Source organism: Nelusetta ayraudi, unplaced genomic scaffold, assembly GCF_046127955.1.
Source record: "Nelusetta ayraudi isolate G7.1 ecotype Tasmania unplaced genomic scaffold, CSIRO-AGI_Nayr_v1 ptg000004l, whole genome shotgun sequence".
In the NCBI taxonomy this organism is placed as follows: Eukaryota; Metazoa; Chordata; class Actinopteri; order Tetraodontiformes; family Monacanthidae; genus Nelusetta; species Nelusetta ayraudi.
The window spans coordinates 13,254,877-13,274,472 of NW_027466054.1; the positions used below are offsets into that span (position 1 = coordinate 13,254,877).

Sequence of the window (19,596 nt, forward strand, 5' to 3'; positions counted from 1 at the left end):
CTTGGTAAGCTTCATTGAATAATAATAATTTCAGATAGTTGCTTGAGAAGAGCAGCAGGGTCGTTTGTGTCATCAACATTCACACAATGTTGGATGTTGATGACACAATTTTGTTCGCAATTTTGTTTAGATAATAAAATGTACCAATAAGTTCTGAATAATTAATTGAATTCACCCTTGTACAACTTAATTCATACTAAAAGTAAACATTTTATCACATCATCAGTTTATTATATCAGTTGACAAACTAAAAGTATTTAACTTGTATTTGGAGGTGAACATGTAGTGATTTTACATAATAATTGAGAGTGTGGTAAAAGCTGTTTAATATTAAACACATGAAAATCCCAGGCGATTGTTATGATTGTTATGTTTGTTTGTTTATTTGTTTTAAAGTATATCATTTCAATTACGTGCTGAACTTACTGTGGCAGATTATTTTTGCTTGATTTAATCTTTTTTTTTACGCAAATTATTCATGGTAATAATAATTATTGAACGAAAGGAACGGCTTAACAAAATACATCAAGATTTTCACAAGCTTTTCTGAAATAAGGACAGATCATAACAATAATCTGTTGACTTCCTCCACTACCTGACTGCACCTTTGGCTCCTTGGTCCCTTTCCCCTCCACCTGTGCCTCCTCTCCCTTTATTGCTTTCTCCCATAAAACAAAGCAGAAGTTTCACCTTCCCCAGCAATGAAAGTCTAGCTATGGGCCTGTTGATGCTCTGGAAGCTTCAAAAACAGAATTACATGGAGCTACGGAGAGCAAGATGTTTATAGCACAATTCCATCCATCCATTACTGTTCCCTAATCTGTTCCTCTTATCTCTCTCTGCGCTCCTCTCTCCTCTCCGTCAGACATCCAAGCGATTAATAATTAAACCGAGTGAGTTGCTGGCAGTGTGTCTCTGTCATCTCCTGCGTCTCACGCCCGCCTGTTTGTCTCTCTTCCCGCAGAACTACACTCAGTACATCCCGCTGTCCATCTACGACCTGCAGACGTGGATGGGCAGCCCGTCCATCTTCGTCTACGACTGCTCCAACGCCGGCATCATCGTCAAGTCCTTCAAGCAGTTCGCCCTGCAGAGGGAGCAGGAGCTGGAGGTGGGCGGCGTCACCTCGCGAAACCTCACAAAACGTCTTCACGTCACAGCGGCTCCGCAAGCCTGCGACGTGGTGTCCAACGAGGGTGCAAGCCACCGCTGGTCATCATGAGTTATTAATGGGTGATTTGTCATATGCAAGCGCAAACCATAAAAGCACTCATGCGTGCCGGGATACAATTGTTCCGTTATTACGCACATAAACACATGTACGGGATTGGGATGTACACTGTACTGACAGGAGACCATGTCAGCTAGAGTCAAGTCGTGCTTTTCCGCTCCACCAGCCGTGATCCAATCAATCAAATGGGCCGACGACTCTAAATCATTGAGTTTTGCCTCATCTTGGACACACACACAAACACACAGCAGCACCAAGCCCAAGTTCCCGAGACGCTTCATCTTTTTATTACCTTTTCTCTCTCCCGGCTACGGCATGTTATGTGAATCCCTAATGAGCCGCCGCTGTCATTCATCTCAATTATTCATGGCCAAGTTTCAGTCGGTCTGTACATTGGCTGGGAGGAGAGCAGCAGGAGGAGGTGGCGGCGCGGGAAAGGAGGGAAAAGAGTGAACCGCACCGGGCGGAGTGTCGGGAAGCCGCTGCGAGCGCCGCCTTAAAGGGAAGGTGAAGGCTGCGGCTAAACTGCTGAGCCGCTGCAGTATTTGACAGAACTCAAGCGTCTCCTCGCCTTCACTCTCTGCCCGCTGTTTTTCTGCTCAAGTTCGCCGAGGTCACGGCAGAGCTGCACCGTCAGGGCTCAAGTCAATAGTCTGACTTGTCAAATATCAAAAATGCCTCTTCAAGTATCTGGGAAACCAGAGGCGAAGAATCGTTCTTGTGCGCGCCGCATTTTAGAGTCAAGCCAAGTTCCATTTAGCAGTGTTTCCTATTTACAATATGTGTCTTCACCCTGTGGTGAACCCCCTGCATCTGACAGTCTGCTGTGTACTTTATATTCTTATGTTGTGTACGCTGAAAGGCACAGTATTGGAAATCAGTACTTTGTGATGTCATAAAGGGCCTGATGCTTCACTCTGAGATCATGTCATTAGTTTCTCCCCTTCTAAACATGGCGGCAGTACAACAAATCATACGTTTTAGTAGAAAGCAAGAATATGTGACCTTTAAAAACATCATTATTTCAGTATTTGTCCTTTCTTTGCTGTTTTCGGAGCAAAACAGACTTAAAATCCAGATTTACGACAAACAAATCTGGTCTAGTGTCTGAATCTTGAAGGTGCACTAGGATTCAAAACTTTCACACTCGCTTTACTTGCCTGTAGGTGGCTGACATGAAGAGACATTGATGATAGCCTCGTATTTTGTCATTTGTCCATTTACGTACTTTTCAAGGGTTTTGCTCCAAATTCAAAACTTATAAAATCACTTAGATGGTCCTATTTGAGTTTGCTCTTCAAATAAGTGTCCATGAAATTGGTCTCCATTGTGCAAGAGACTGTCTCCAGCTGGCATCACCAGTGTAAAATGGCAGCTTTCATAACCAGGGCATTTTACTGCGTGAGAAAATCAGGGATTAACGCCTCCCGTATTTCTTGCAGTGGTTCCTGACATTTAAGACACTCAACAATATATCATTTCCTCATAGCATTTATGGTCAATATTCTGCCACACTTGCTAATTAAACGCAGGATGTAAAACAAAGTAAAGGGCTTCAAATGACAATAGAACGGGGAAAGTTTAACATTCCTGGGGAAAAAAAGCTTTTCACAGTCCAACTTTGCCAAGAATCTAGAAGAACTAACTTTGAAGAATGTTCTGGTATTTGCAGGCGCGGTTGCTTTAGAGCTTATTGATTAATGACTGCTACTCGCGGTTCTCCCAAAGCATCGGCCAAACAGATACATTTTTGCAGCCTGCAGTGTTCTTCTAATCATAGCTCATCTTAAGGACCAGGGAGCGGTGCTTTTGCAGTGTGCATGAGAGAGGACTGACTTAGTGTGTGATGCAAGAGTCTCCAAGCACTCCATCAGTGCTTTTTGTGAAAAATACTCACAAAGGTGTCAAAGACAATATGTGTATTTAAAGGTGTGAGCTTGAGGAAGCCGCTCGGGAAATAAAGCGAGACGATCCGCCGGTTCGCCGCTGCAGAGGTTGCGTAACGCACACGAGCAATTTCACTTTTCCACCCGAGCACGCGGCCCACCCCCCTCCCCCGCTGCTCACACACGATCTGTTTAAACGTGATGAGTGGCTGGGGAGGTGGTCTCCCCCAGGCTTTTCATACATGCAGGAGATGATCTGAGCTGGGGGAGTCCCCCCCCCCTTGTCGAACCTTTCACGCCTGCTGGTGTGTGCCAGGAAGCGCCCCTCGTGCGAACACCGCGTCTTAAAAACCCAGTTCGGCCACGAACGCGATCACAGACGGACACGGACGGTTTTGTGAGGAGCCTCGGCAATGCAGAGGGGGACAGGAGGGAGCGTGAGGAGGGGAAGCTGCGAAAGGATGAGGGGGTGTCTTGTCATTCCTCCATGGCAGCGTACCAGCCTCCACCTGCACTCCATTCAGCAAGTGTGTGCATGTTTGCCGAGTGCTCTTTCATTGGACCACCTGCTTCCTCTTAAATATCTCATCACTTCCTGTGTGCGTTCAGCAGACATGCTCGCTGCATTAGCCTCAGGCCAGAGTGTGTGTGTGGGGGTGTGTGTTTGTGTGGGTCCGTGTGGGTGTTTTGGTTGCCAATGTTATGGGAGTGCGCCCATTAAAGCTCCCTCTATTATTGTAATTAATAATTGATACCCCGCCTTTAAAATGTGATGCTCGGCTATAGATGCTTTTCATTGCCCCACTTTCACTTGGATGATGAAGCCCTTGGCAGCTCAGGATTGTGTGAACGTGCGCGCAACACCACCAATAACTAAAGAAAAAAACAGCCACCCTTCCCTCCGTGCCCCTCAAAAAAAAAAAAAAAAAAAAACCCAGCAAGATTTAGCTCCTGAGAACTCAGATTGAGACTTTTGCGGCCAGAGAATTTTTTTTTCTCTCCTAAATGAAATTGTACCCGGCTCTCCCCAGCGACGGAAGGGAGAAAACAAAGCTGTCATTGTGATTTTCATGGTAATTTGTGAGATTACAATATGCTAATGTGATAATTACAGTGGAAGCTGGGCATTAATCAGCTGGCGCTGGCAACGCCGTCGTATTTACCGTCCGGATTACTGCGGCACGCCGCTGTGTGCTTTTCGACAGTTTTCTTTGAGTGGGACAATGTTCCCCTTCGGTTGACACAACAAGAGGCTTTGAAAGCCCGCAGCGCTTTGTTTGCGCGTCCGTCTCCCCGAGCCAGACGACGTTTTCCTCATTAAAAAAAAAAGGGGATGAGCGTCGTGGTGGGAGAGGGCCTGGCACCGATCCACCCGCAGCGGCCCGCTCACGCCTGCCACTTCTCCCACACATTAAATATGGATGCCGACAGACGAGGAAAGCGTAGTTGCTCATGTTGCATGTGATCTTACTCTCTGTTAATTAAGACTTTCCTCGTGTTTTCTCTGTATTCTCATTCATTCGTGTCTGTGTGTTTGCTGTTTTGTAAATATGAAGATCTCAGCCTCAGTTGTTAGCGCCTCTTTGTTTTTTTCAGCCTGTGAGTAATTGGGCGGGAAGTGCAGGAGTATTACTGCGGCGCATATACAGCAGAGGTGTTACATAAATGTACAGATTTTTTTTTGTTTGTTTGTTTTCCTTCAAGAAGCTGAGCCAAACTCGCCTTGGATATTGGAATCTGCTTGTTGTCATTTTACCAGTCGAATGCAGCCATTGCCTCACTCTGTATTTTTAAATTGCCATGTCGCTGTAAAAAATGACCATATTCTCTGAGTCATTTCCCGGGCAGCCGGTAGTCGTCTGTCCGTCTCACCCGCTAAATGACTCCTGGGCGTAGAAATAATAGCGCTTGCTGTCGGCGCCTCCCCTGTCACGGAAGTTCACCCCCCCAACTTCATCAGGTGCGACACCTGGCCAGGATGGCAGGATTAGTTTCCACTTGGCTATTTTGTTGTGCGTGGGCTCCGGGACAGCGGGCTTGTGTCTCTGCCATAAACTCACACCATTTATTTTTATTTTAAATCCGGGCTTACGTGACGGGACTTTGGCTGCATTTTCTGCTGCTTCCACTTCAAATCTCTGTAACGGCACTGACAGCAGAAAAAAAAGGTGGTCGTTTTGGAAAGAAAGTTTTCATAGTTTCCAACAGTTTCTTCTGCAAGAGTCGGTCTTCACAGTGTACAAGCGGCTCTTCCACATATAAAATGACATAGCTTCTTTTTTCAACATGGTGAAGGAAGTGAAAATGCATCCATCTTCTCAAACACATTTCTAAAGTGTTTTTTTTTTCATTATATCCATGTATGTCACTGTTGACTCTTTTTATTACAGACTTTTCTTTACTTTGCTTATAGAAAAATCCCTTTAAAAATCCCATCCGGAGGAAGATTTACAACAAATTGGAATTTGCTGCATTACTACATTGTGCAGGAATCCAGTCTTTGACTTGTCTCCGCTGTTCAATGTCAGGTTTTGTGTTTGATATTTGGTAATGGGCTTGTATCTCCTCAGTGACGGCAGGTGAATGACAATGACAGACAAAACCAAATTATTGCTGCAAGTCCTAACAGACCTTGTCACATGTGTCCAGATAAATACTCATGTACTTTCCAGGACAGGAACCGCATGCAAATGGCGTTTTCTCCCCCATCAGGTTAACCGGAAAATCCGGTGTAAATATTCTGAAGTAGAAAGCAACCTTGCAGTTTGATTATCACGCCACATACACAACTGACTCAAGTGGTGGTTGTTGTTGTTGTTGTTTCCGGCAGTCAGCTTTTCTTCAGGCTGCGGGTTGGCCGACCTGTCCTTGTGCTCAGAGGTTATATAGCGCCTGAGTGGACAATGATAATCTGGACACTGCGTGGAAGAATGTGTTATAAATACAGTTTGTCTGCAAAAGAAATTATTTTTCTGTCTGAAAGAAATTCATTTTTAAATGTGAGGACAAGACCTTGGAAAGTTCCTTTCAAAGAAAAGAAAATCTCAGAAACATTGTTGCTGACGATCAAAAAAAAAAAAAAAACATTATCTGCTCACCTGTTCACCTCTGGTCTCCTTTAACCATCTGAAATGTCTGAAACATAATTGAAATTTAAAATATTGCCCTCTTTTTTTTCTCAAGAGGTAACACTCTCAGTATCATGATTTTTCTTCTGAGTTGTTGCTTGAATCAGGTGTATGGACTGCACGGATGATAAAGGAACGTCTTGTGTCATTAAGACCCGCAGCTCATTAAAGTCTGCTCAGCAAAACACTGAAGCCATATTGAACTCCCAGCCAACGAATCAACAGTACAGCCGAACGAGCACGTAAATAGTCAGAAGCTGCAATGTATAATTAAAGTTTTACATCATAGGCTGGCGGATTCCATTTTTCATCTTCGCCAGTATTGAGCGTTGCTCTCCCGTGGCGTGTAAATAACACGCGAGTCCTGGTCGTGAAACAAACGGGGGTTTGTTTACAGCTGATGGCCGCCTGCCATGAGGGGGAGAGCAACAGGAACATTTCCTCATTGGGATCAATAACCTATCACTTTATCGTTATTCTCTCAAAATGCATCGTTCAGCACCTTAATAAAAATGTGTTCCAGCAAACACAACGTGGAAAACCTGCAATTAAACCGATCTGCATCACTGAATTGTAAAAACTCTGGTTTTCACGCAATAGGGGAACAGCAATGAAAATAAAATATTACCTTCCCATTATGGCCATAATGGAGGCCGACTGCTCACTGCATGCTTTTATTGACTTGTTTTCCTCCATGTCTTAATATCCAGCGTGAAGCGTGCAAACACGGAAGCTTAATGAAGACAAACGTTGGTGTGACAGCTGGTGGGCTTTTCCTTTGTACTGCAGTTTTTTTTCCATCACAACTGATGCATCCCCCCCCCCCCCCCCCCTTAGCTTTTGGAGCTGATTTACTTGGTTATTTATGTCATTATTGCAGCAAAAATGAAATGAAAATAAATGCAAGCATCTCCTCTCCTTCTAGGTGGCGGCGATCAATCCGAGCCACCCTCTGGCACAGATGCCTCTCCCCCCATCCATGAAGAACTGCATCCAGCTAGCTGCCTGCGAGGCCAGCGAGCTGCTTCCCATGAACCCCGACCTCCCGGCCGACCTCTTCACCTCCTGCCTCACCACACCCATCAAGATCGCCCTCCGATGGTAAGAACTCAAGAGGGCTGCCTGCGTTCTAATCTGTACAAGTCTAGTTGGAATTACTTTAATTCAGAGAGCTGTTTGTCAACCAAGTTCAGTCACTGTCTGTGGAATTGGATGGAGCTTGTAACTCACAATCGGGATGAAAGTTATGTTGAGTCATTTCAGCACCTGCTTTTGTTCCTCATTTTTTTTTTTAGATTAATTGGTTTTAGTCCAATGCAAACTGCAGATGTTGTTTGTGTACAGCAGCAGTAATTATCATTTACTTTTATTACTACCGCTAAGTGGAAAAAGACGCTTTTTGTTTTGTCTTTTTTTTTTTGTGAGCTCTGATTCAAGGGTTTTAACAAATATAATTGAAAAATAAAGTAAATGTAGATATACATATGTGACGCTAATTTAAATATAAAAATAGATTTCTTACAAAAAGTCATACTTAAAGGAGTAAGTGTATGTTATAGCTATGAAACAATGTGAACAAAAAGTTTATGTTGGTGCATGGCTTCAAAAATTAAAGTCATTTTAATAATCCTGAAATATTCTTGCATAGAAACAAATCATGTCACCTGGCCCCACTAAACCACCGGTCCTGTCGTCGACCATGCAGTCGACCATCGATCAATGTATCAATAATGTCTGACACCTATTAGCAGCAGGTTGGATCACTGCTGGCAGGCGGTGGCGATGTGTCTTGTGCCGACGGCAAACATTCCTCCGAGCGCCGGTCTTCCCATTGTATTCCATTATGATGAAAGTATTCAACCCTGATGGAAAATAAATAGCTGGCACCATCCGCAGTGACGGGAGGTGGATGGTAGATGGTGGATGGTGGCGGCGGCGATCCTTGCTGAAGAGTCCACAGTTAAATTGGTGAATGATGTTGTTAGTGAGCTTCATTTGGAAAACGTTGGCTAAGAACTTCGGCCCGATGCATCATTCAGTGGACTTTACCAGAGCAGCTGGAGTGACGCTGCAGGAGAGCAGCGCTTACATCAGCCGGTCCAGTGTGTGTGTGTGGCTGTGAGTGTGTGTGCGTGCGTGCGTTGAGGAGGCCACACTGGACGCGTTGAGCTTGCACAGCCAGGCAAAGGTGATTGCATCAGCTTCGAGGCCTGTCAACACTGCACACTGGCGTACATATATTATTAAGGCTCATATACACACGTGCCGCAGCTACACATCCTGTGTGATCGCGAGGATGGTTCTGGGATGTATAAGCGCTCATTAGAGGTAATTAGGCCGACGTTCGTCACACTCCTGAGTCTCAAACCTTTTAAGCATTTATCAGGAGCAACAGGAGTTCCGAGACTGAAAACTGGCTCCGAAGCTGCGTCGGGTTTCGCCAATTAAGTTGTGAATTCATTTCAGCTGACGTGTTTTTGTGTATGTGACTTGATATTTAGCTTTGTTGAAATGCTGAGACATCGCCTCAGAGGGTTGCTAAATCAAGGTCTTCCTGTTAAATGGAAGTGTTTTCATCATTCATACATTTTTTTTAATCAATACACCCTTTATAATAATGCTTTCTATGAGATTGCGTGAATACACTGCTTCTTACCAGAGTGTAATTCTATTAATCCATGTGGCCCAATATCATGCTGTCTCTTTTTTCGAATGTAAAGATGGGAGAGACTGGAATATGAAAGGGTTTGAATGAAGACATTTCATTCTCACATTTTTCCCCCATATATGAAGCCTGAATTTATTTTTCAGACACATAAAATATTGAAGAAACATTCCTATTAAACTTTTAGAGAGGCTGTAACCCTATCCATTGTAAGTGAGAACGACGGGTTGCCTTCAGGAGATGCCCTACAACTAGCCAAATGTTTCTTTCCCCGCATCTCCTCCAGAAAGGTTGAGGAGTTTGGTTTATTTCCTTCCGCTCTAAATCTACATCTCGCTCTGACCTTCTGCATAATGAGGTCTCGGTATTATGCCATTAATATTGATATCCCTTTCAACATTCCATTTGAAGAACATGCCGTTAAAAGCAGGCTGGGTGATATTGACCAAGCTCCTCCGTTATACCCCCTGGCTCCAGAAATGGGGGATGACGGCTCACTGCTGCAGATTGGGGCGATCCCTTCATTTGGAAGGCCCTTTAAGGTCAAGTGCCAGTGGACTGTCAGAATGGATTTCGCTTACTGGTTGCAAACGATTTGGAGAAATGATTGAATAACAACAGTATGGGGAATTTGAAATATTTCATTTTTATCTTTCAGATAATGACACTAATAACACATAATGAAGTGGATATATAAATAGATGAAGTGACAACAATAACACTGTGGATGATTATTCACTTATTTATTGCTATCAGTTCTGCTCTGTGTTTACCTATGTTTTGTTGATTTGCTCGGGGGGGGGGGATTTCCACAAATCTCCTGGAAATTCAACAAGGCCACTGTGGTGTCAGTGACAAAAACAAGGCATAGCTTCTCCTTTAGTTTGTCTCGCGTTGCTCTTGGCCACGGCGGACGCCGCCTGGCAGAGGTTACATAAACACTGGATCGCGCAGCCTTGACAGAGGAAACGCTGTGTGCCACCGGGAGACGCATTACCCATTCCAGACATGGAATAAACCGACTGTTGGGGGGTCCTGCTGCCAGGTTCAATGGGGGGGAAAACAATTTAAGAGGAGTCCCAGTGTGCTGCAGAAAGTCCTTCCCCAAATTAAACATGCCAGCTGCGGCCTGTCTCCACATTAACCTCTCCTCCAGTGTTTGCTCTGCGCTGCAGCTATTCATCAGTCCTCAAAAGGAGCTGCAGCTTCCTGCCGAGTCCTTCCCCACTTCCCCCCCCCCACACGCTTTCCTCGTCCTACTGTTGGTTCCCATTTCTCCTGCCAGTTTGCTGTTCTCCAAATAGACTTGCCGAGACCTTTTAATTTCCTTACAGACCCCCACGTTGAGAAACCAACAGAAATCTGAGTAATGGTTGTGTGCAGTCTTAGTGGGCGGACGGTGGCATCGTGGCTTACCTTGGCTTTAAATCTTTAACGAGATGCATTGAGGTATGCTTGATGAGGCTTACAGACAGACGGGATGGACCCGGGGAGAGGAGGGCGCACCGAGTACGTGTGTACCTTTCATTGCTCTGCTGAGCAGAAAATCATTACTGATGGAGCGCCATCTTCAAGGGATTTCCCAGTGGCTGCGATTGGATGGGGAGGGATGAGCCTCTGAAAAAGGCGAGGCAGGGGGAATGGGGTTGGTACCAGGGGATAGAAGGTAAAGGAGGGAAAAGAACCAGAGGATGAAGGAAGACGGCTGTGATTCTATCAGCGGGGGCAGTCAGTCCAATGGGAGCATCGGTCGACGCACCTGGGTCTATACTGAAATACAATACTGACGGCTTTTATGTTGACTTTAGAACCCACCTAATGAGCCTTTTCCCAGTTATCCACATACTGTGATCGCATTCACACTGGGAAACTGCGATATTCTGAACCATTTGTACATGAAAAATCTTTGTTATTAGTACTGCACAGTAGCCTGCCATGGTATGCTTTACCGCTCAAACTGCAGCAATCTATAAGCCCATGATGAATTAGACCACTGTGCCTAGTTACAGGTTTGGAACTATTAAATGCAAACACTGCTCGGCAGGTATCATTGATCCACTTCAGTTTGAAGACAAGAGGGTCAACGGATATTAAACCTCAAGCGAGTGTCATGCTGTCACAAACTGAGATTAGGGCTTAATCCACATACTAACATACTTAAGTACATGTAAAGTCAGTCCCCATCTATTTACTGTATCTGCTTTAAAATCGAAACCATCTCCACAGAAACGAACAGTGAAAACTACAATGAACTCCTCAGCCAGTTCGAGAAGTAGTTTGAACACAATAGTTTGTTATAATAATAATAATAATAATAATAATAATAATAATAATTTAAAGTTACATAATGTGATAAGTAGTAAGTCTTTCCATTCGGTTTTACATACATCAACTTTACAACATTATAAAAAGCGTATTTTCCATTTGTAGTTTTTTGAGCAAGGTGGTGCAGATTTATCTGTAAAATACATATTGACACAGAAAACAGTACGTTTCCACAGAATCAGATATGGATATTACGCCCATACTAAGAGCACTCGGCTGCTGTTAATTTTTGCAAATGGTAAAACACACTAATGCCCGCACTTAAGCATTGTGATTTAGATTAAATCACGGCTGTGTACGGCACATCCTCTGAAATCCAATATTATTACAGGGGCCTTTAGAGGAGCCATGTTTTTGCCAATTTGAAACTATTAAGATCTGGAGCATAAAGCATCATCGTCGGAAACTCTGTTCTTTAGGGAAGAATCAGCCAGCAGCAGCAGCAATGAAAGTCTGCTGACTGGAGAACAACCGAGCCAACTGCTCATCAAGTGTCTGTTTCTGTAATGTTACACCAGTCTCGTGTGCATTGTTCTCCTTCATGCATTTTAATTGTAATGCATGTGAATACAGAAAGTGTGTGCATGTGCGTGCGTGTGTGTGTGTGTGCTGTATTGCTGATCATCATCTGCTCACTGGATCTTGTCAACCTTGATGCTAAGCTCAGCTTATCAAGTCGAGCTGTGTTACCATCCTGGACTCAAGCTCCTCCCTGAACACGCGACATGTTTACTGAATCACAATCTGTGGTTTCTCTGCGCCTCAACCTTAAAATTCTTTCACAAGAAGTGATATCAGCCTCCTCTTGCAGCACAAACACTAAAATCTTAAAGGCTGCAATGTCAATGCTCTGGTCTCCCGATGCTGGGTGAACTACAGAAAAGGCAGTTGCATAACTTGCATACGTAACTTCTCTCTGCAGACCCTCCTGTTTGGAAGGAGAGCAGCAGATGTGCTCGAAGCACAACCCTGTCAAACATGCAGCACATACTTAAGACAAACCCTGAAGCTTGGTTCTGCCCTGTCCTGACCTCTCTGTAGGTCCATGTGACGCAGGGAAATGTTTGGGTCTCCAAACAGTGTTGATGATATGCACCAGCAGCACTTAACAAAAAAAAAAAAAAAAGTTTGTCTCTTTTTAGATGTTTCATTGTAAATGTTCCTTAATCTTCTGAAGTTGAATTAGTTACTTTGCCTCTGCATCCTGGAAGTATCACATGAAAGCTAGTTACATCATCAATTTTGGAGAGTTTTGGAGTGCGAAGTTGGAACAGTGGCATCAAATTTGTCAGACAGAAATCTTGATGATGATGATATCATCATTTGGAAAGAGAAATGAGCATATTATGTAAATATTTTAAATGTATGGTTGAAAACTACGGGATTCTAAAGCCACTTACTGATCATTAACGCTCTTCAGTTCATTTTGCTGATGGAAGTGTTTTAAGTGGTGTCAACATCTGGTGGTAGCTAAGCAGACCAGTGAATCTCACCAGTTAGAGACTTACCGGCTGGAGTGGTCATGATGATGTGCTGAGTCTTGACAGTCATTCCTGAATAACCCTCTCCATTATCCCCCTGGTTTTGTTTTCTCTGCTTCCTCCAGTAGGCACGTAGCACTGTCCTATCACCTAACTATAATTGAGGTAGCTGCATAAACCACTTAATAGAAACAAGAACCTGGCGTTTTCAATTTTTAATATATTTTATTATTATATATTATTATTTTAGATGATTTTATTTTATTTTTTATTTTAAAAAAGCTTGCTAAATATTTGCTTGCCATTTCATGGAAACCCACTAATTGTGTTGCGAGGCGGCAGCGGAAGGGGGCAAGGAGTGAATTTTGGGACCACAGCTCTCAGCTTGGTAACAGAAAATGGACATCTGCATCATGGCCTCATAGAGTAGCACCAGTTGGCGCATTATTCACCATGGGAGCCAGCACGCAGTCTGTCACTCGATAGCATCATTATTACACTCCACCTCAGTGTTCCTCTGGTGTTGCAACCTAAACTTTGCATATTAAAATGAAGCTTTTTGATGTTAAAAAGAAAAAAAACAAAGATCAATTTAAAGTTCTCTCACTGGATGGTAGTGTTGCCTGGGCCACTCGCCTGTAGACTGTAAATTGAAGCGTTCCTTGAATTAATGCATTCCATTTCTACTTTTTATTTTAAATTCCAAGAGACACAGACATGTAGCTGTTTGTCTTCACATTGGTCTCCTTGAAGATCACACAGGTGTATAGTTATGTGTTGCTGTTGGAATCCAGAATCAGATCAGTTGTTTGTATAAAAGCTGACGGGCCCGTTGACACTCAGTGAGCGGTGATGGTGTTCGAAGCTTATGTAATAATTAGCAGGAAACATTTGGACTACTTTGCACATAATAATTGACTCGGGGCATCTCTGCTGGTAGGATCAGGTAGGTCATCTTTTACATGGTTGACCCACGTTCACCCGTATAAGAGTTGTAAATCACCAGCAGGGAAATGTGGTTTGAGGCTCATTGAATTCAAAGTCCAGTTTGACTCTTCTAAAAAATGTTCATGAGCTCCCGTGAAAGCCTGCTTTTAGCATCCCCTGTTTTTGTGTCACAGATTATGGATATCTGCAATGTGTCACAAGCTTTTTCTATTACAGAGTCGAGGTTCCAGCAAGTTCCGAGCCACTTGGAAGAATAAATTCACTGGTCTGGGCTGTTATGTCGACAGGGTCCAAATCGGTTTCCAGAAAGTTGCAAAATATCTCTTTTGTAGCAGTTTATTTTTTCTTCACCCTCATAGGATTACCACCTCAGTCAAGAATGTTTTTTTTTTAATGGGAAGAATCAAGACCAAGGCACCAAGATGAAAGACACCAATTGATCCAAAGTCCTGAGTACAGAAAGTATAAATAAGTATCAGACTGATTATTAAATGTCTTAAAACTACTTCCCTATGTATTGTCAAATATAATGCGAGAATGCAACTAAAACAAACAGCTGATTCTAAAGTCATGAATCAACACTCACAGTTCAGTGTTTTCAGATCTTTTTTTCTATGCCACACTCCTGAGGAATGAGCCTTGCATCATTAATTATATATCTAACATGCTGTCGATGTGCAAGAAAACAATAAAAAATAATGAGCCCTCTATTTAAAGCCTCCTGCAACAGTGCTTGCTTTCAGCGTCCTGCTAAAACTGGTGCTTTTTATGGACCTTTCATATGTTCTGAAAGGACACAAAAACCAGGTGGTGTCAGAGCTATACAGGCACTTTTTGTTATGACAAAACATTGATTTGATAATTTTTTGCAGAATTCAAAGCTTTTAATGAGTCAGTGTGCAATGATGGCTGTCAGTGCTGCTATGAATCTGTTGTCTTAACAGACAAACAGCTATTGGATAAGACTCCCTATGGTTATTGTCATATTCACGGCTGCGCTGATTACGCAGGACGCTCTCGTGTGGAATATCTCATTTATTCTGAGGGTCGACGACGGCGTATTGATCTGTAGATTCACCCAGCAGTCCCTGAAGCACGTGGCCGGTGGAGGACCCTCGGTGGTTTTTGTCCAAAGAATGGTTGATTAAAGAGTGATGAGCTGCAGAAGGCGACTTGCTCTGCTGGGACCCCAACACCGCCCACACATCCCTCACCCCGCACCCGCCCACCCTGCCATGGGGTAGTAGAGTTGTTTCCTCCTCGTGATCCACTTCATTTCCCTCTTCAAAGTTTAATATGAACAAGCCCGCTCCCCACCCCGCAGCCTCCACACGCTGGCTGCCGCTCTCCCCTCCTGATCCAATTAGACTTCCGGCCGCCTGGGTTGCCCTTCATAGTGCTCAATTTCCTCGACATGCCTCCTGTCCGGCGCCGCTGCTCGGCTGTCGACTCATCCGTCCCGTCGCTGCTCCTCCCACCAGCATCGACAGGCCAGCTGGCCACAGCTGGAGGCGCCTCTTGACGTTCGCCCCCTTCACGAGTTACGGCAAAGAAACGTAGAGATGGGAGTTCCCCAGCAGTCAGAGGGTGGGGCGATCCATGCAGAAGGTCTCTGAAATTCTCTTGCTGACCCCTTATTGATTTCCGATCGTCAGGATCGGATCAATGACCGTGAATTATTGTGCACATTAGCGGCCGCCTGAGGATGATTGGTGTTCTCTGGGATTTGAGCCTTTAAAGTTTATATAGTACAATGCCAATATACAGAATAATGCCGTTTGTAAACTCGGCTAAACTTTGGGTGCATCACAGTAACTCAGACTACCACAATTGTCACTAATGTAAGCGAGGAAGTCTACCCTCACATTATAGCAGCGCTCAGTGGTAATCTCTGAGCTAAAGGTGCTTTTCCTGTTTTTCAGCAACACGCGGCTTTCTGTTGTGCGTGTTGCTTTGCTAAATATCAAGTTTTATATTTACTTTATCGTCCTCTGATGAAAACAGCCTCAGGAGGGAAGCTTGCGAAGCGGCGCATATATGGGTCATTTTACAATTTACCTCTTTTGCAATAAAGCATATTGTTCTGTGCTTTCGGAAAGCTCTTTCAAACTTGTGCCTGAAGTGAATTGTTGTTCAGGTGTGACATTGAATATTGCAGTTCCATATTACTGCCATTGTCGTGAGAACGTGGCTTCAGTCTGACGTCTGTTCAACAGAAGCGAACAAGAGGGTAATGTTTCCACTCAGGTCAACTTGTTTTTTTCACTTTGTCCTTTTCCTGAACAGCATTTTGTTCAACATCTTCACAGTTGGCCTTGTAAATTCATCACTTTGGCAAAGTTTATATACCGTGACACGACAACTCAAGGCACATGTGCTACTTGCTGAGAATCGTGATCAGACTGGGTAAAAATGTCCATGTCCGGTTCTTTCTGAGGCGAGTTGAGCATCACGCAAACTTTAAACCGAGGTAGCAGAGAACGCCGCTCTCCTCTGTCCTCTCCCGTCTCCCCCTGCCGACCTTCCACGCCTGAGGAGGTTTTACGCTGCCTGCACCGGGCTTGGTGGACTCTCTCTGATGTAACCTCCTGCTCTACTGAGCTCTGTTTCTTTGCTGCGGTCTGTCTGGTTTCGCCAGACTTAGTTTTTTTTTGTTTTTGTTTCGTTTTTTCCCCCCCCAATCTCTGTTTTTTTTAGTCTGGGAGTTTTACCACACTCCTTTTTGTAGCTGACAGAGGTAGAATTCTAAACAAAATATCTAATCTGCGGTCAGCTCACTGCAGAACTGTTGAATTTTGTTGTTGTGTTGGGTGAATCTGCTTTTAACAAAAACAAAGAAACGGTTTTGGCAAACACCGAGGAGGGTTGTGCGCTTCGTGGCTCGCATTCCAAAGTTCGAATAAGTTCACAATAACTTCTCTTGGTTTTATTCCTCCTGCCTTTTGTTCCCAGAGTGCTGGGCACATTCAAGGCCTGAACCCCTGTTTAAAGAGGCGTGATGTCACATGTGTGTCATGAGGGATCTCATTATATCCGGCGTCTGGAAGAAACCCTTGTCTGTGTTGTTGCTGGATTAAATGATAGATTTTTTTAGATTTTTTTTTGCGTGACGTCTCAGCCTCCAACCCCCAAAGTTGCCGCCAGGCATAGTGTGGAAAGCTGAAGTGTAACTGGCATCGAGTCGCTTTTACAATTCTGGTTTTATTTTTCACATTTAACAAAAGTTAATATATTTTTGGCTCTTTAGCTAATCTCTCCATATATATGCTGCAATTTAAGTTTTAATGCCCCCTAAAGGCAGTCTTTTTCTGAGCCTCAGAAAAAAAATTAAATTAAATTTTCTTTAGCAGTGTTTTGGCAAAATGAGAGATGTCGTGTGAAGGTTTAGTTTTTTGCCTTTTCCTGCCGTTGGAAAAACACTGGCAACTCGACTTCTTCTCCACGGCAACACATTGTGACAGAAGAAGGACTTTGAAAAAAAAAACAGTGTTGTGACGAGGCTTGAATGGTTTTGTTTCATGGTTTCATTGCGTCTCTTATGAATATCTCCGTAATCTGTAGGCGACTACAGGCTCAGAAACAAGAACACGGGTGAATTGCACTCAGCCAATCGGAAAGCACCGAGGTTATCTGTTTTCCTAATAAAGGTCGCTTCTTCACATCGTTTCATCCCACTTCACTTCCTTTTTTGTGTCTTGAACTTCCAAAATCTTAAAACCCTGCCACGTTTCTAACCAGAAAACACAAGACGAAACCTGACTTGCCCAGCAGCAAACACCGAGACTGGGGACTTGGCTCAAGGTTTGCCCCGCAATTATCCACCACAACACGTACCAGCAGACCCAACTCATATTCAGTGTTCAAACGGCGTAATATTTCACGGCGGGAGCCTCGGCATGTTGCGACCGAGGCTCTCGACTCCAGCCTGCCGTGACTTACAGCCGAGCCGAGCCGCCGGCGCTCGGTAAACACTCCGTCCTGAAATACGACTTGGTTTCCTGTCACCAACTGCATGTCGGCCAAAAACCACTCGTCAAACTACTCAGCGGTTGTAATTTTTTTTTTTTTTTTTTTTTAAGGCTCTCGTTTGTCACCGAAGTGTTTCTCCTGGTGATTGTAGCTCATAAAATGTGCAACGTGAAACCTGAACATTTTCTGTTATCGCTGCCTCTCTTTGTTTCACGACTTGTTGCAACTTTAACCAAGACCCCCCCTTTCTTTTCTGTCTCACAGGTTTTGTATGCAGAAGAGTGCCAAGTTGGTGCCGGGGGTCACATTAGACCTGATCGAGAAGTAAGTGGCACCTCACTCCACCCCTGGAAAAAATAAATCTGCTGCATCTGTTTCCTCTGTACGCTCTTTCTCTCTCAGGAGGGTGCAGCCTTGAAATCATTAGACAAACCCCCCAACCACACACACACACACACATGCACACACACATGCACGCACACGCCTTTTGCCTGTCTTGTCAGCCCCTCTCTTTGTTGTTTTCCATCCTGCAGTTACTGTATAATTCTCCACTTTTGTTGCTCCACTTCACAGCCAACGCACAGGCGCTTTGGCAGATTTAAAGCTCCAGATTTCTTCAATAAACCTGCAGGTGTCAAACGGCTCAGCACGCTGCGTAACCTGCTCTCAGGCACACGTGATACTCCGTTATTGACGATCAATATAAATGTCTCATTTGGAGTTTTAGTTAATTTCATCAAACCTTTGGGGGGCACAGAGAGAGACAGACAGATAGATCCACACAATAAAATGACACCAATAAACTAAGTTGACTTGGTTTATAAAGTAGTTGGTACCATTAAAATACCCATCACACCTCAGCGGACCAAAACAAATCTTGGGACTTCATAATTTAGGTGAGAAGTGTGCTGGAAGTTTTTTAAATCTTTTTTTCCTCATAATGGCAAAACCATCATGTTAATGTGCTGTACACACAGCTCATGAGTGCCTGCATAACTGTCCTGAAAGTCATCTTAAAATGACTTCTGTTTCATGCAGAATCGCTAAGCATAAGCCTGCTACGCCTCTACTACCATGTGATCATGTCTGTGTGCATGCACGTGCGTTTCTGCGCGTTTGTTGTCAGGTCTAGAGGTTCCCTTAGTGACATACTTTATTTTCCTTTCAGGCTATAGTAAGGCACTGCTTTGCAAATGTTAATGTGATGAATACTCTCTAATAAGCGCCACAACCACCAATTAAGGCTCTTCTTTTTTTTTTTACCCGCCAACCACCGACTCAATGGCATTCTCAAAATACTGTTTTACTATCTTTTCAATCTGCAGGCTGCATTTTAATCTACAAGGAACTATCAGTGCCCACTACTGGTGTCTTCATGGGACACATTAGTAAATCATACATATTATGATAGCATATGGTGTCTTCTCCAGGCAGCTTTATATATAACAATAATGAGGGCAGTACACAATCTGAACGTGATTCTCATTTTTCGTGCTTTCGCTGCTGCAATTCTTCCACTTTAACCATTTCTAAAACATCATTAGCAATACATATTTATTTGTCTTCCTACAGTCCTGTTTCCTCTGTGGCATGCAAACATACGTAATTCCTCTCCATTGGTGAATATTGCACGAGATGTTCCTCAGTACTTTTGGTCCGTTCACTGCTCGGTGAATCTCAGAGCACACTGGGAAACTACGGAAGCAATGACGAACGCCTTTGAAGAAATAAACCCCCTTTTTCTTCTTTTTTTTTCTCCCCACTCACTTTCATTTTGCCTTCTGCCTCTGACGTCAGTTGTTGGGTTTGACAGCACTGAAGCTCTGTGTTTGTGCTGCAGCTCCACATGCTTTTTTCATCTTTACCCTTTCTTTCACTGGAATAAAAAATGGGCTTCTGTTGAGAAAGTGGAAAATAGAACCATTATCCATGAGCTGTAAAGACTCTTAAAGCTCACCCAAAC

The 19,596-nt window shown here is 43.8% G+C and overlaps 1 protein-coding gene across 4 annotated transcripts in view; it reads left to right on the forward strand.

Annotated features, from left to right (window-relative positions):
- rptor (regulatory associated protein of MTOR, complex 1) overlaps positions 1-19,596 on the forward strand; it is a 122,192-nt gene that overhangs the window by 33,445 nt on the left and 69,151 nt on the right. For all 4 annotated transcript variants that reach the window (XM_076036038.1, XM_076036053.1, XM_076036047.1 and 1 more), the window contains exons 6-8: positions 965-1,111; positions 7,171-7,346; positions 17,898-17,957. In XM_076036038.1, the coding sequence (XP_075892153.1) occupies positions 965-1,111; positions 7,171-7,346; positions 17,898-17,957 (383 nt within the window). The remainder of the gene's footprint in view (positions 1-964; positions 1,112-7,170; positions 7,347-17,897; positions 17,958-19,596) is intronic.